Source organism: Branchiostoma floridae, chromosome 3, assembly GCF_000003815.2.
Source record: "Branchiostoma floridae strain S238N-H82 chromosome 3, Bfl_VNyyK, whole genome shotgun sequence".
In the NCBI taxonomy this organism is placed as follows: Eukaryota; Metazoa; Chordata; class Leptocardii; order Amphioxiformes; family Branchiostomatidae; genus Branchiostoma; species Branchiostoma floridae.
In genome coordinates, this window is record NC_049981.1 from 29,975,423 (window position 1) to 29,993,502 (window position 18,080).

General features: G+C 42.6%; 1 protein-coding gene across 1 annotated transcript in view; it reads left to right on the forward strand.

Moving 5' to 3' along the window:
* Positions 1-1,924: 1,924 nt before the first annotated feature.
* The window catches only part of LOC118410927 (wings apart-like protein homolog), a gene marked incomplete in the record, with an annotated part of 26,855 nt that continues 10,699 nt past the window's right edge, over positions 1,925-18,080 (forward strand). Inside the window, 9 exon segments of the mRNA XM_035812838.1 lie at positions 1,925-2,105; positions 3,755-5,540; positions 6,233-6,388; positions 8,463-8,525; positions 8,825-8,857; positions 9,570-9,710; positions 12,853-12,989; positions 15,149-15,260; positions 17,638-17,871. Coding sequence (XP_035668731.1) covers positions 3,831-5,540; positions 6,233-6,388; positions 8,463-8,525; positions 8,825-8,857; positions 9,570-9,710; positions 12,853-12,989; positions 15,149-15,260; positions 17,638-17,871 — 2,586 coding nt within the window.

Consider the following 18,080-nt stretch of genomic DNA (forward strand, 5'->3'; position numbering starts at 1 on the left):
TAAATTCATTAGGAGTTTGAATTTGTCTCTGATACTTAGGTGTGTGAAGTAGTGAAACATAGGTTCTATCAGTCTATAAAGTTCAGCTATCTCTTTGTTGCATAAACTACACATTCTACTACAAAATGCTGTTCATCTTCTATTGCGATCTCCCCCTCAATGTTTGCGCACCTGGTATTATCAAATTAAATAATCAAATACTCGCCGTGCCCCCGACGTTGTGCCTTTGGGAAAGACACTTTACACGACCTTCCTCCCTTCACCCAGGTGTAAAAACGGGTACCTGACTTCGGTCGGGGAGGCTCGGTACACGAAAAGACTACCTTTACATTCTGTCTGTACTGTTAACTTGAGTGTAGTGCCACATTGTCCTCTCGTCTGTCCAAAAGCAAGTTTGGAGGATCGGCTTTTGTCTACGCCAGCTCGCACTTGTCGGCTTGATAGCCCGAGTGAAGTGTTTGTTTGCTAGCGGCATTCAGTGTCAGACGAACACAGGAGTATCAGAGTTTCGCGCCCGTTGTTCCGCCTTTTTTCTCGGGGCGACCCTCGGATAAAGGAGTCGCCTTTGATCTTGTATTTGTGAAAGAGGGGAGCATTGCTTGCACCCTCTCGGATACAATTGTACATGTTTATGTCGGTGTGGGGTTGGAAGGACCTCGGTTCTTGTGAAAACTATAGGTGTTAGTCGGACAGGTGTGTCTGACACGTTCTGTAAACCTTACACTTGAACCCAAGGCGACAGGCGCTCCGGACGTGTTGGAATGTCAGTGATTCTTCTGCCATGTTATTTTTTTTCAGGCGCCACGCTTTCTTTGGCGGGTAATATTGTGATAAACAACAGAGGGAAGAGGCGAATGAAAGACCGAGGGTGCTTGGAGTGCGAAGGGTCCCGCTTTAGGTTCAGGACCACCAACATCTACGATTGTTGTTGCGGGAAGATATTGAAAAGGAACAAATACTTTTGAACCATGGAAGGAATCATGCGTGCCGACAAACAGTCGTGATTTGCAAACAGAGCTGGTGCAATGCACTAGCTTTATGAAGGATAAACAAAACTTTTTTTGAAGATAAAAATAGTCAACTTTTGCAACTGTTTAGGACAAAAAGGGCGGTGACATTTGTGACTGTGTAAATGTAGACACAACAGAACGCTTTACCTCCAGCTGGTGATAATACAGTGGGCATGTTTACACTCTGAAACAATTATAACCAATCAAAACTATACGATTTGACAAGAAGTCAGACTTACTGCTGACATGGCTCAAAGGCGACGCCTAGCATCCACATGAAATAATACAGCCAAGAGGAGCGTAGAAAAACTGTGCAGTGTACGAGCGCTCTCTTGCGGATATACTTTCCTCTGCAGGGACCGGAAGAGATGTCAAGAACGAGAAAAACAAGGAATCTGTTAAGCCAAAAGAAACAATCGCCGCAGCTAACGTTATAGCAGCACCAACTCATATTTTACTAGAAAATTGAGACAGAATTTTCTTTACACGAAGTTACGCCGCCATATTGATGGTACAAAGTTGGGTGAAAATTGATCAAAATGGCTGTTCTCTGTCGAATATCACCTTCATGCAACTTCTGACTAGTATTCCCGTCGGTATTTCCATTCGTTATTCATTCAATTGTACGCGAAAAATCAATTTCTGTCACGTTTATTTTGGTATGGCCGAAAGTGCTCCAAAACAAACATTCAAAACTTACCGCCATTTTTGTCATTTGAAGCTGCAACGTCTGGAGTCTAATACAACGAAATCTATTGGCTAGCAGGGCAAATAAAGCAAGAAGTTAGCTGGAAATATCTTCACATGTATTATTTATTTTAGGTCGAAACGCAGAACTAGAAATTCTTTCTGAAATGGTGTTGAAAAAAATAACCGTTACTTTCCCGCCATCTATGCAAATGAGGGTCACGAGTTCAGCCAATGGGAGGCGCCGTAACATCTTCAAATCTAGGTCGGAAAGGGCGCAGGCGTCATCAAGATGGCGGACAAGTTTACGAGGAAGATTTTCTTTTCCGCCGAAACAATTTATATTTCTCACGATCGGCGGTGCCTGTTGGCTCTCTGAGGCGCTCACATAGTGGATTTAGCTGTCAGGTAGGTTCACATCTGTGTATAAATGTCCTCCTGTGCGCTTTTCTGTCACGATTTTGACCAGAAGCGATGCCCCTCCACGGCCTACTAAAACCCAGCTCAGGATATTGTGTCGAACGTATCATCCTCACGATGTGGATGTGAAAATTCCGGCACTACAGACGCCCTAAAATCACTTCCTCTCCTCACAGAAAGGCACAGAAGCCTTCTTCGGCACAATTTTGACCAGGCGCATCTGTGTAGAGTTTATTTTGGGCCGGATTTGAGGTCCGGGGAGAGCAGAGCCACGTGAGGCGCCAACATTTTTACGACCAAACATCGTCCTGTTGTTCTCACACAGACAAGAGCCTGTCATCTCAGCTTCGCAACATAACCGCATATTCGGGCAGGATTCTCTCTCACAAGTCTCTCAAAACAAAATAATTACGATCATTCATGGAGTCTCTTTGATTCAATCAGGACAAAACTAGTTCTTGTTATGCTCTGTTTTTTCTAACAGGACGGGAATGTTTACAATGTGTGGAGATACGAAATGAAGGCTGTTTCAGTAATCTCAATGGGGAAGGGGCAAAATGAAATAGTTTTAAGTTAAGAAAATCAAAATCTGTGACTCTGTAGAATCACTTGTGATCTATAACAGTTGTAGACCCTCAAATGATGTTTTTCCCATTTACTTGTCATTCTAACCCCATTCTAACATTTTGGAAGCATGATATGACAATGGTTCTAATCCTCCTATGTCGTTATTAGTGAAACTGCCCCAAGCTAGTTATTGTTGACAAAGAAAAGATGTGAGAAGAAAGATAGTTAGCCATGTTATGAATGTTTCAAAAGAATGGCATTGTTCCTAATGAAGGTAAATGTTTTTCCAAAGAATTGCATCAAAACAAGCTATAAAATTGGATGCATTCAGTTAATTAGCCATTGTTAAGTTTATTTAAGTAGATTTTCCATATAAAAGGGTTCAATACATTTCATGCAATTGCTATGGCTTCCATTTCAAAATACAATTTTCTTTTGAAAGGTAGATTGTATTTACAGATGACACATTCTTTTATCAATTATGAAATTCTTTGACAGAAGAAGTGAAAGATGTCAGCTACACAACAATTTCTGTAGAAGCAACAAAGGTGATTTCATTTGTCAGAAAAGTGTGTTGTGTCGAATCCACTGTATATTCTAAAAGCAATTTTTGTTCCAGTCAGAGATTTTTGTTCTAGTCAGTTCTTGAGATACACTTTGCAGCTGTTTTTGGAGGTCACATAGAGGCTGACTTGTTGACCTGTATCACATTTTCTGTGCAGATGTTAAAAGTTTTCTCATAATAAGTTGTAAGTACATGTTACAATCACTCCCCAGCCTGTTAGAAATATCAAATGCACCAGGCGTGTTCTTTGATAAGTGTCCAGGGAATTGCAGGATCTGTATTTGCAGTTCTTTTGGACATTGCTTTTCCATGTGAAACATGGCAAGTAGTACAATATGCCCATTACCAGCTTACAAGTACTATAGGCCTGGAAAGGGGGTGGGCTAGCAACCCTTCCCTGTAAAAAATTCACCCTCCTAGGCACTATGAGGTTTATTGACAAGAACAACACAAGTACCATCGTTACCAATGCTTACGTGTATTTCTGCCTTCTTTCCCTTTGCAGTATCCCGAAGGACGCTGTTATTCTAGAGAGAGGAGCATATTTCGTTGGACTCTCGTTGGTTGGGATAGGAGTCACAATGCCGCGCTACGGCGTCAAAACTTACAGCCGGGGAGCAACAAAACCCAAGGTGGAGGAGCCCACCAACAAGTTCGACCAGGTGTTCGGCGGCGATTCGAAGCGACCTTTGGCCGCGAAAGCGTCCTCGAAGACGCAGAAATGGGGCAACACGACGTTCACCGCCGTGCGCATGACCAGGAGGCACAACGTGGAGAACGAACAGCTGGTCGAGCACAAGCGACGGCGGCTGAACAGCGACGATCCCTTCAGTTTCGACAGCAGCGACGACGATCATTCTTCTCGGAAGGGGCTTCGGACTTCCCCTCGGAAGAATATTCCCGCGGAGGAGCATTCGTACACGTCGCTGTGCAAGCCCGCCCCGCCTCAGAGCATGGGCGAGCATTCATACACTGCGCGATCGGTCCACAAGCCGGTGCAACCACCAAAAGCGACGGGCGATCACGCGTACGTTTCCATGCACAGACCCCCCGTTCAGAGTGTAAAAGATGACCACACTTACCTATCATCCCCTCAGAAAAAGTCAACAAGTGACCATGCATACTCATCTATCCAGAAGCCTTCTGTACGAAATGCGTCGGACGATTATTCAGATCACTCCTATGCCCATCATTTAGCGACAACCTCGGTGTTAGCACCGCAGGCGAAGGCTGTTCCTTCAAGCGAACCAGCCGACCACTCATATGCAGCCCATTCCAAGCCCGCGGCGACCAAGAACGCGCCCAAGGAACATTCGTATGCTGCTTCCTCGGTGAAGTCCAACGTGTCAAAAACAAAACTGAAAGAAGGCAAGGTGACGGCGGAACTTCTGTTTGACCGAGCCGTCGCTGCAGTTTCAAAATCAAATCAGGCAGCTGAATCCTCATCACCTAAGGACAATTTTGATATGCCATCGTCAATATCACGTTCGAGGGTAAAAGAAACGCCAGCAGCTAGAGTTGAAGACGACCCTTTCATTTTTGCCTCCCCGAAAAAGAACAGTGTCAACTCAGGGAAAGACGCTTTCGATTTCTCGGACTCGGATGACGGGCTATCGTCAGATTCTGAGAGAAAGGAACAGGGTAGACCCTCGTGGAGCAGGATAACGAATAGCCAGGGCGGCGGGGTAGCCTCCGGCGGTACAAACTGGGCACGTACCTGCGCCAAGGCAGATTCGAGCACGGCGGGTGCAGGTAGCAGCAATAGCATGACTTTAGATGAGAGGTGGGCGAGCATAACCAAGTCTCGCCCTCCCGTTCGAGCGTACACTTGGAACAGCTCGCAATCATCTGACGACGACGAGTCACCGAAATGGCCCGGCCTTCCCCAAACCAGGACTATATCCGGAGGCCAGCCGAGGGTTCGAATCGTGGTGGGTACGGCCAGAAAGACGGGGCCTACCACCACGGCTAACACGTCAGCGCCTAGTAGTACTAGTACTGCAAGTATACCAGTGTCTTGCGTAAGCAGCAGAGTCGGCTCAAGTATTACCAGTAAGAGTACTACCGCGTGTACAGCACAAACTGCAGTTGCCTCCACAGCCAACAGGTCGCAGACCGCGCTCAAATCTTACGCGTCGAGACTCTCGTACGCTCCGCCAAGCGACGAGGGTTCCTTACCGTCGTCCTCACAGGGTTCTACTACTAGCAGCAGGTTGTCGTCGTCACAGCCCAGCACGAGCGGGTTCGCCTCTCTTTCGCAGCCCAGCACGAGCAAGGGCAGCCCGAAAAAGGTGGGGTAGTCTTTTGTTTGTTTTTAACTTTACTGTAAATGCAGAAATGTTCGCGGTGGATTTATGTTTGCGGTTTTCGCGGTGGCCACTTCACAGCGAATTTAAAACCACCGCAAACATTTTTCCAGGGCATTAAGATACTACAGTCCATGGTGATACCGCAAAATTAAAACCACCGCGAAAAGTCCTTTTTCCGGCTAACGCGAAATTAAATCCCCGCGAACTTAAATGCATTTACAGTATTTCACAAACCTCAAAGTTACATACACAGACAGAACTCGAAATCCTTTTTTCTATATACCTGCACCGGTAACATTGAAAATTACCTGCATCAGACAAATTTTACCTGCACCACTTTCAATTTAGGACGTATGGATCATACTGAAAATGTTCAGAAACCATTGCTATTTTTACGTTTATGAAGGTTAGACATCCAGGTAAACAATATTCAAATACAATTCAATCTCTACAACTGGATAAAAAACAGATATTTACTTCCGGACGTTTCGAGAGACATCCATCACTCTTCTTCAGCGTCACTAGACTGAACTAGCAGAACAATTCAAACCAAGTACAGCTAACTAGAAAAACATTGCTATTTTTCTTTTGTACTTTAAAGGTGGTAACAGTCAATGCAGGTAAAAATCATCCATATACACCTACATCATATGACATTTATATATAAACCCCAGTACACGAGCAAGGGCAGCCAGAGCTTGCCATCGTCACAGTCGAGTGAGAGGGACGAGGATCCATTCGGGTTCGGCGAGGAAGAGTTGCCGTCTCGGTCGCAGCCGACCGCCAGCGGGGAACCCAGGAAGCCGCGCAAATTCTACAGCCCGAAAAAGGTGGGGGTAGTTTTTTTTGTTTGTTTACAATTTCAACTTTATTTCACAAAGCTCAAACTTACATACACAGAGTACAGGTCTGAGGAAATAGCTTGAGCGTCCCTGAATTGTGTAAAGTCTTTTGTATTTATTTCTTGATAAGATAAAAGATAAGTAGTTACATATTATTGTAACTGGAAGAAAATGTAATTTGAAGAAGGTGATAACTTGGGAGCGAGACAACCTAAAATGTTCAAAGGTGCAACCTGCTTTAGTTTTGACTTGGGTTGCTACCTACCTGGGTAACCTGGCTGATAAAAAGTATGTCAGGCAATGCATATTGCAGAGAACTGAAGCTGAGTATTTGAAGCCCTGGCCAGAGACAAGCTGGCTGACCACTAGCTAGCCTCCATCAGGCCTTCCTACAGGGGTGCGGGGATCGTAGAATTTGGCAAAAAATTCAGGAAATTGGCCAGAGGAGTCAGTCCATGCTAAGGTTCATGTTTCCCCTCCCAAAAAGGGCTGACCAACTCCTCTGGTAGCAAAACTCCCATGGCAAATTTTTCTCCTTTCTGGTAGCAAAACTCCTGTGGCAAATTTTTCTCCCTATAATAGCCAGCATAGTCAGTACTGGTAGAGACTAGCTGACCACACTGACAGATCTGGTCCAAGCGGGTGTCCTGGACAGGTCATTAAACGGATCATAACCAGTGAACAATGGAGCTCTTCAATTAGCCCCCAGGAATTACCGGGGTGAACTCTGGTGTAGGGTGAGGACAGGAGCAGAGGCCATGTTTTTTTTCCTCTTCTTTTCATTGGTGACCGGTGCAATGGCCGAGTGGGTAGAGTGCTCAAGCCTTGCATTCGGCAGGTTGTGAGTTTGATCCCCGACTGAGTCATACCAAAGACTTCAAAATGGTACATTCTGCTTTCTGTGCTTAGCGCTCAGCATTCGGGAAAGAGTATGGAGGTTGAATATACACCACTACCAGTGGACTAGCCCCATGCTGTAGTGATTGCACAAAGTTTTGTGGCCTAGAGCTACTGAAACGGAGATGGGCGCCACCCTATGCGCGGGAAGGACTTTGACTTTTTTTATTTGACTTTTAGTGGTTAGGAGTCTGTTTTGAAGAGCAGTACAAAGTGTGTATGACATATCAAAGTGATACTGATAGCTTATTACCTTTGGCAAGAAGGTTAACGTTTTCGTGTGTGAGTTTGTTTGGGTGTGTCTGTGTGTGAACAATGAACATGATAACTGACTGTTATAGTTACAAGTCATTTTGTAAGAGTACGATGTGTATTTAACATATACCCTTGTAATAGCATTGTAATAAATAGCTGTCCAGGCAGCTAATATCAGGAGAAACCAGACTGATGTACATGGCAGAGGAAAATCATCCTGAGAAAAGAACTTGACAGACCTGAGTCAGCTTACAGATGTACCCTATGTGGCAGAGACTCATTCTCCTAAAGAACTGTCAATAGTCGAAGCTACACAGGTCTGATATCAATTAGGATTTAATCATGGTCATTATTGATTGAAGGAGGCCATATGTGTATGTAATAGCTTATTTCAATGAATACTCTAAGTTACTAAAGAACAAATAGAAAACCAGTGACAGCTAGGATAAAATCAGTAAAAAAAACGGTTACCGTGAAGGAACCAAGAAATTAATTTCATTATCTGTTGCATATTCATAGCTTGGGAGGTTCATTTGCAGTTCATGATGTAAAAAGTTCATCCATTATGTCACAAACCCCAGAGGAATTTTAGTAAACACTCTTCCATTATACTGTTGTAGAAGTAGAACAACAGAAAATGGTTGATTTTAGTTTCAGTCTTTTAGTTTCTTGCACTTGAATTCATGTATTATATATTTACGTTCCTTGAGGAAGAAAAAAATGTTTTTGTATGAAATGTGACATGTCGGCACTTGTATGACCATTTTCGTCAACTTTTGACCTCACATAAAAATTCCTTGTCCAAGGATGACATGGTGTGGTGTCCAAAATAAGTTTAATGTCTTCCCCTGTCCGACAGGAAATGGTAACGGGTCCTTTAACAATGGCTCTTTTGTTCTTCTCTCCCCAGTCGCCTGCTAAGGTGAGGTACAATCCGCGTCCGTGGCAACCAAGCACCTCCGAGAGCTTCGATGTAAGTTCATCTCCCTGTTTTGTAAAATATATATTATGTTCATGAAAGATCTAGTGACTGCATGGCCTAGGTACTATCCTGATAGTAGTTCGCTCCTGTGTTCGCTTCTGCTATCCGTCTACGCAGTCAAACCTTTTGGTTGTGATGTCCGTTAATGAGCGAATTAAGGAATGGGTTCTAGAGTGCTTGTTTGCTTTCATGTGAAAACTGATTTTAGAATGTGCATAAGTATGAACTGTTCATAGCACCCATCAGTATTAATTAACTCGTAATTAACGTGGAGATGTTTTGCCCCAAAGCCAACTCTGATGCCCCCTCCTCCCCCACCCAAGGTAAGGATATAGCTAGATTAATTCTGGTCATTTGGCATGGGTAACGCTATCCTTGGAGCAAATTGAAGAGCGCTTTTAGACAAGTTGGGAACAGCTTTCTGGAAAGAATCCCATGTTTGTGACATGTACCCACTGCAAGTGCTAACAGTGCAATAGCAGACTAAGCACAGTCTTTTTTCTTTTCCTTTCATGTAATTTTATCATAAGACTTGTGCAAATTAACCGATAATACTGTAAGATTTGTGCACATTAACCGATGATACTGTAAGACTTGTGCACATTAACTGATGATACTGTAAGATTTGTGCACATTAAATGATGATACTGTAAGACATGTGCACATTAACTGATGATACTGTAAGACGTGCACATTAACTGATGATACTGTAAGATTTGTGCACATTGATTAACCGATGATACTGTAAGACTTGTGCACATTAACTGATGATACTGTAAGATTTGTGCACATTGATTAATCGATGATACTGTAAGACATGTGCACATTAACTGATGATACTGTAAGACATGTGCACATTAACTGATGATACTGTAAGACTTGTGCACATTAACCGATGATACTGTAAGACATGTGCACATTAACTGATGATACTGTAAGACTTGTGCACATTAACCGATGATACTGTAAGACATGTGCACATTAACCGATGATACTGTAAGATTTGTTCACAAACGGTCGACTTCTTCCTGACAGGATGCGGATGTTTACGATCACGATGATGATGATGATGAGCCTGCCACCGCGCCCCTGCTGCTGACACGCAGAACGTCGGTGGCCCAGCGTTCCCATCATGCACCAGTCACGGCACTGAGGGTTCCTCGCGAACAGAAAGAGGTACGACTCCGACTTTGTTTTCAGCTTCTGCTTGCGGCTTGTCCATTTAAGGCCCCGCTCATTATGCGAAAGTTCTACCTACCTACCTAGTCCCTTGACCTCAAGGTCGTTGCAAAAGTCTGTTTTATTGGTAGGTAAGGAAACAGGACATTTTTTTTCCTACCTACCTAGTCCCTTGACCTCCAGGTCGTTGGGGGGACAAGGTAGACATGAAGATCGAGATTTGCCTCCAGGTTTTTCCTAGGCTAGGCCTAATAGTACATGGATTATAAAGTTATTTATACACCAGCAGGATCTATATACAATGGACTGACAGCCATTTGTGTATACGAAAACTAGTATTGTTGTAAATATGACAGTTCTTTGCATTTGGGACTGCAAAATTTGTTAGCAGCGACGCCTTACCTGCAATGTGGAATTATGCTAGTCAGTATTGCCCTGACTGAGGAAGGTCGACTGTCAATTGTAGATCATCAGGGTTCTAGCTAGTGCATTTTAGCGTAGTGGGCCACTACGCTACAATTTGTGACCGCTACACTACAATAAGGGCCACCACGCTAATCCTTAACTAGTGTAGTGGTGCTTTGCTATCATTTGCTTGTTCAACAATGTCTAATCAATGTCTGAACAATGAAAAATGATGATATGCCACTCAAAACTGACCAAAAAATCCAAGTTCAAATTACATGTGATGTTAACAGAGTGCCAACTTTAACTTTACCCTTTCAAAATCTCATCGTGGGAGGGCCAAGACCCCCTGTTCCACACCATTCCCACAACGCTAAAATGAAATCCTGGCTAGAACCCTGGATCATAGATCCTTGTGAATAAGGATCCAGTGATCTTTCAAGCTGATAGAATCATTCATGGACATACTAGTAACTTACTGTGCAGAGCCCTACACAAATACTGTATGTAGGTGTAACACTCACATCCAAAAATAAGATGCACAGCTCCAATGGTGGGTACAGAAAAGTGCATACATATGTAACATCAACTCTCAAAATTCCACCAGATGCCATTATACTGCCACTTGAAGAAAAAAAAATACATGAATTCAAAGTGATTTAAAGAAATGTACCAATACAGTAGCAGTAGTATTGAGGTACTGTAATTCCTGATTTTTTTAATGTACTTTTACGTTCACGGTTTTCACGATGACTGTAATGTGAACTTCATTATCGATAACAAATAATTCGTCTTGGTGACTATATCAAATAGTGCATTCACAGTGAACATTAAGACAAAGTGATTTACAATATATACAATTCAGATATTTAGGTGTTATAACAATCTTCAGAAGGCCTCCTCTATAACAATGTTTTTTTTTTTAAATGCGGCAGTATTGTTATGGCACCTGGTGGAATTTTGAGGGTTCAAGTTACCCCATTTTTCAGCCCTGCTACTGTAAGTCTCTTTAGATCCGCGGCGCCAAAAATCCGCGGTTTCGGTCAAATGTCCAATCCGCTCTGTCTTCAGATTCGCGATGAACGATGTGTGGGAAAATGATACTAAGTACTAGTAGCATGAAAATCTAATGAATTATATAGTATTTCGTACTCCTATTTGCCTAGAAAAAAAATGTCTGATTATTGTTGTATTTACAATTGTAATGAAATTCCCCTCGTGTTTAGGTTTTCCCACAATGCAGAAAGCCTAATGACCCATTAATGATTGATAACGCGGAGAGTCCATTGTGCGCAAGGTCTTGTCATCATCCATGGTTAATTCCTGTATTAACGGCCCATATGGTGCTGTCAACAAAGGCTTACCTCAGACAATAGCAAGGAGAACGTCCCCATGGGAGGGGGGCGTGCTGAATTGACAAAGGAAAAAAGTCAACAATATCGTGACATTTAAGTTCTTGATACATTATTGTAGCTTGTTTAGCGGAATCGATGGTACTTTATCTCTGTCAGTTTCAAATGTGGCCATCTTCAGTATTCATTCAGCTTTTAACAGAAACTTTTGGATGGAACGTAAAATGGAGGTCCTGTATTCAAGGGGGTTCCTCAAACACCTTGGTACAGGGGGAGTGCTACAAACCCTCTCCCAGTAAAATTTACAAAAAAATATACCCAGAAACAGCAAGGAAACCTGCTACATATATATGCCACTACAAGATGAACAACAATAACAACTTAAACAGAAACTTGAATGGAAAAGTTACATTCAGAACTGACCACTGGATTGATAGGTATGTAATAGAAATAGATGAAAGTAGGAATGCCCCATGAATCACCATGTTAGCCATAGTAAAGCTATTATTAGCTACCTGATTAAGTACTGTGCTTCATCTTAATAGCGGATGACAGCTCCACACATTTTCTATTTGTCACTAATGCCAGTTGCTATCTTTATTTTACTAGCTAAATGTCAATGGATCGTGGCTGTCTCCAGGACCCTTCTCTATGTCCTGGGATGGCAATTTGCTTATTGGGATTATCCGATAAAAGGTTCACCCTGTCCGTTCAAGAAAATCTTTTTCTGAATGTCGAGACCTGAAATGTGTTTTTCTAAATTCTAGGGCACAGATATCCATTTTATAACAACGAAAAACAACATGGGTCCCAAAGACTGAGTGAGACAGACCTTCACAAATTTCAAGCCTTGCTTTGTGCCCTTTTCATTCATAAATACAATTTGCACATCTCACCATACAATGTATTTTCTAATGGACCTCATTATGGCTTTTCTTCCGTTGTATCTTTTGATCTGCCATTGATGGTTGAGGTAGCAGAACACAGTTTTTGGCCTTAGGGGATTTCACAAGTCAACTGGCTTTGACGCAGAAAAAATAAAGTAGGGATTACTGAAAAAATCCTGCAGGCATATCGCCTTATTACCCCCACTTTGAAATGCCGCTCTGTGGAGATCAAAGTTGTGTAATGTTCATTTACACACAAATGGGAAACTTTCACAATCCAAGTCATACAGTCTCAAAGTCTACACCTTCCTTGACCACGCAGCACAGGTTATATCTGGCTGCCACTCAAATAATGCTTTGTACCCAGCCTTTTATCCGTACTACTTTATGTACCCGAGTCATAGACCCCGGGACCGGGCATAAATACTGTGTTCTGCTACCTTGAAACATTGCCATTGCCTTGTCTCTGATGGTTGTGCCCCCTCCCCCCTGCAGCTGTACACTGTGGTGAGTAACGTGAAGAACTACAATGACTGTATCGAGCTGGGAGAGACGCAGGAGTTCTCTGATGACATAGAGTACCTGCTGGACGGACTCAAGAGCACAGTGAGTGCAGGAACAAGATGTCTCAGGTAAGAACATTACTACAGTGATATGATTTTGTAATTTCTGTCTTCGTCAAGACGGTTATGTTTTGGATACCATTTCTTCCTCTATGTATTTGTAGGCAGCATAACTCGAAAACATGGTCAGGTTTCATAATGGGCCTCATAGCAGCTTTCTGTGGTACTGCAGCGAAACTCTCGGTTTTGTTCTGGACATGCTATGGTTGCAGTTTTTTAGTGTTAGATAACTTATTTATTAGATAACTCTTATTTCTTATGTCACCTATGAAGGTTCTATATGAGGGTCACTAGGGGAAATAAATAGTAAAGGATAAAGTATGGTATGGTAGTTGATGCATCATTTTCCCCCTCCTTTCAGCTAGAGTTTATACCTTAGTTAATCGTGCATGGTGTCTTTATAGGGATAATTTTGCAGAAACATACATTTAGCTGGTGTAAAGGATTCCAGTTCTAAAATGTTGCAGGATTTCTCTGAAAGAGAAGTAGGTCAAAATCTTGTCTTACTTCTGAAATTTAAACCACTGCCCCTGTATACTTACCTTGGGGCATGATTATATGTGTCCTTGTACTCACCATTTATCTGTATTTCTTCAGTAGATGCCTAGTGTTATGTATTATTCAGTAGTGGAGGTGCTTCCATAGGGTCGTAGTCTGAGCTCTGTCATGTTTCAAGTCTGCATGATAAATCATGGGTGGGTAGCGGTATGGTGTACCGAAACAAAACGTTTTTTTCTTCTGAGACCGGTCCGGAAAATTGGACCTTAAAAAATATCAGTAGACCAGATTGCGAATCAATTATCAAGTTAACAGATAGTACTGGCAGGCATTTACGTGTTTTGGGACTTATTGGCTCCAAAACATAACAAGAGCAAAGTAGAGGAGAGTTGATGGTCATTTTTACCAATTTTTTTTACCAGTCAAACATGGTCTTGATTAACATATGCATTAGTGTTGTTTATGTTGTTTACGCCAGTAGAAGTAGGATACACCACACAACAGGTTCCTTTGTAGAGAAATGGACCATTGTTATGAGTATTGCCCATTCACAAGTTTTCACAGATGATTACATGTAGGTCCAGGTCTGGGTTCTGGTTCGGACCTGGACCCGATCCTCTGGACCTGGACCGTACATGTAGTACCTGAGTTTTCTGTACCGGTACCCACCCCTAGTATATACAGGGCTGGAAATTAAATACCACCTGCATATGGAGGTTAGTGCAGGTAAAATTGGAGCTGTGCAGGTATTTCTGGTGTCTACCTGCACCTAGCCTGCACTGGTCCATGTACTGGGTTTTACACATAAATGCCCTATGATGTATATGGATTGTTATTAGCTGCATTGACTGTTACCACCTATAGGGTATAAAAGTAAGAATAGTTCCTGAACAATCTTAGTATGATCCATACTTCCTAAATTCAGAGTGGTGCAGGTAAAGTTTGTCTGGTGCGGGTAATTTTCAATGTTACCTGCACCAGTGCAGGTATGCAGAAAATAGTATTTCAAGCCCTGTATATATACCTATGTGTCATTCAGTTGCGGAGGTGGTTCCATAGTCTGAGCTCTGTCATCTTTCAAGTCTGCATGATAGATCATAGAACAAAGTTAATGTAGAAGTTATGGGGAAAGCCAACAATGACTTCCATGATTCATGTAGTCATGTCATAGAAATGAAATTCAGTTATGAGAAATTTTCTAGGCAATCAATAATATATGTTCCGGGTTATGTTTTTATGAAGACATCAATTATTATGCCACAGGTTTTATAAGAAATACAGTACTGCTATAATAACTTTGTACAGATGTACTCCGTCAAAACTCCCAGAGCAAATTTGAATTAAAAACTGAAAATCAGATTTGCAAGTTTTTTTTTATCATAGTAAATTCCATTGGGACTCACACTTTGATGGTGCTGTTACTTCTACATCTGAACATCTCAATCTAGAGTGTTATGCTCAGGAAAGAAATGTTGTGTTTCCTGTTTCAGTCCTGACAAAATATGGGTCGGCAGTTGGGGATTATATTCTTTTCTCATAATGTTTACAAATCTGGATACATTTATCCTTCGTTAGATAGGACAAGCAGTTTTTTCACTTAAATTTTTGCCCCCGCCCCAACCCTATTATATAATATTTTTATGACGTGTCTGCTCCCTGTATATTTCCAGTTTGATCAGCCTGGCGACCAAGTGCTTGGCCCCGATCTTCCGTCTGCAGTTGCGAGCGCACGGCACGGTCAACAAGGTGTTCGGGGAACTCCAGGATGCTGCGTCAGATCCGGTGAGCGCAACATTTCTAGTATACATGCTGGGTTACATAAGTTTTCCAAAGTTGTCTTGTCCTATCTGGCAAGTACATAACAAACCTACTTGTGACTTTGTCCGAACCAAATTTAAGTTGCCCGAAATCCACATAACATTTTTCATTTTTCTGAAGCAATGAATAAATTCTGTATCATTGGATCTATTTTTCTGTGTTGACCAATGCTATGATTTTGAAAAGTAACAACAAGTATATCAAAATCTCTCTCATGGAAAAGTCTAACTTGCCTGATCAAGCAAGTGGGGTAGGACATGTGCTTGCTCGATCAGCACTTTCACTTGTCGTGGACAATCGGACTAATGGACTTGTCCAACCCTGCTAACTACAAGACCACCTTGCCATCTTGTATTACAGGCCCTGCTGATATACATGTTGTATTACAGGCCCTGTCCCTGTGCATGGCCCTGCTGATGTACATGTTGTTTTACAGGCCCTGCTGATGTACATGTTGTTTTACAGGCCCTGCTGATGTACATGTTGTTTTACAGGCCCTGCTGATGTACATGTTGTATTACAGGCCCTGCTGATGTACATGTTGTTTACAGGCCCTGCTGATGTACATGTTGTTTTACAGGCCCTGCTGATGTACATGTTGTTTTACAGGCCCTGCTGATGTACATGTTGTTTTACAGGCCTTGCTGATGTACTGTAATTCTTGATTTTATTGCGGTAACTTAATTTTAGCGTTTTTAGCGCCCACTAGTCGAGCGCTAAATTTTCATTACGCGACTTTTTCATTACGCGAATTCACCACCGCCCCCCTCCCTCTAATGTCGCGGCACCGATTTCTGGTTTTGTTATATACGGTCACGATCTAACTCTTATCCTTTACAAAAACGTGCACACATTAGCCACTAGTAATTCACACAGGAACAAGAAGTTCGTCGTTCTTCAAGAAATAAAACATATATTTAAATGGAAAGTTTGTCGTCATTTCTTTTACAAAATGCAGTGAAAGCATGCTGACGCAAACAACACAAATTCGTTACGAGCTGAGCTGCATATTTACACAATCGTATTTATCAATATTATTCTACGCTACGATTTAGAAGTTTGTCCATAAAATATACAAAACAGTTACGAAGTTCACGTTGTGCTACGATGTTACACAAGACTTAGAAAATGTCCGCGTCATCTTAGCGTGCAGACAACAACAGCAAAAATGGCGTCGCAGAAAAAAATACAAAGCCACTACGGAATATTTGGTGTAAATCTACGAATTTCTAGGCAGAAATACAGTCAAATTCATAGCGTCAAAGCGCAATATGTAAGGTGTGTTTTTTTGTGAGCTACGAACAATTCGGAATCAAACCCTGCCCACCCAAGCGTACAAACAACAACAATCAACTTTCAAAATGGCGCCGACCCTGCGCCGCATGCATGGTTCTCACAAAATTATTTCTGCGCCGCCGCATCGAGGTCGGCAACCTTCAAGTCTGGCGATGTTTTTTGTGTGAAAAGTTTGCGATCTTGTTCGTTCCATGGCGGGCGACTTCTTCCAGAAACGTCTTTTTGATCGAATGCGTGGCCGATTCGAGATTCGCTGACGTCCCTCACAAGTTTTCGCTACCAAATTTCGCAATCTTGGTCCTACTTCCGGAGTATGGTGGTGGTTCCCGCTACGTTTTTTCTCGCTGTTCGCCGCCTGTATGGCTTTCTCGGCTTCCTTATTCACGACAGCAGTATCAAGTGGGCTGTTGTCATCGTTAGGTCGGCTCTGTCCGTCAAAATTTAGCGGGCCGCCGGCCGGCCAGAGTTGGCGGCCGTCAAGCGCGTTTTGAAATCACCGCGTCGGTACGGAAGTTGTTTATTATTCAGAACCACACGCACCGCCGGCGTGTATGTTATTTCTAGTCATGTATTTTTCGGACTTTAGGCATGTAAACTATCGAGGGTTTTGGTGATATTCATGCTATTTTTTCACACATCCGACTGAAAATTTAGCGGCTCCTTCACAACGCTAAAATTAAGTGACGCGAGTTACTCCATTTTCCCCAAAACGCTATAATTTCCAGACGCGAGAATTTCAAGAATTACAGTACATGTTGTTTTACAGGCCCTGCTGATGTACATGTTGTTTTACAGGCCCTGCTGATGTACATGTTGTTTTACAGGCCCTGCTGATGTACATGTTATATTACAGGCCCTGTCCCTGTGCACGGCCCTGCTGATGTACATGTTGTATTACAGGCCCCGCTGATGTACATGTTGTATTACAGGCCCTGCTGATGTACATGTTGTATTACAGGCCCTGCTGATGTACATGTTGTATTACAGGCCCTGCTGATGTACATGTTGTATTACAGGCCCTGCTGATGTACATGTTGTTTTACAGGCCCTGTCCCTGTGCACGGCCCTGTTGATGTACATGCTGAGTCGAGACCGGATGAACATGGACCTGGACTCCACCTGCCTGCAGCTGATGATCCAACTGCTGAGTGTGGACGCCCAGGTGGCAGACCCGGCGGACGGGGCCGTGCGAGGTCGGGAGTTCAACAAGATCAGGGAGAAGGTCCAGCAGCTCTGCGAGAAGACCAACAACAAACATCTGAAGATGAATAAGATTTCTGTAAGTAACATTTACAGTCGTGTTAATCCAGTTTTTGTGCATAGGCCACAGCAGGTATATTTTAGGTATCTAGTGTCACTTCTGTAAGTACAATCATTTGGCTTAAACATTACATATTTGCTCAATTTGGTAATTTGTCGCAAAAAGACCAACAACAAACATTTAGATTTCATATTTAGTGGAGGGGGATTACTAGAAGAGGTTCTAAA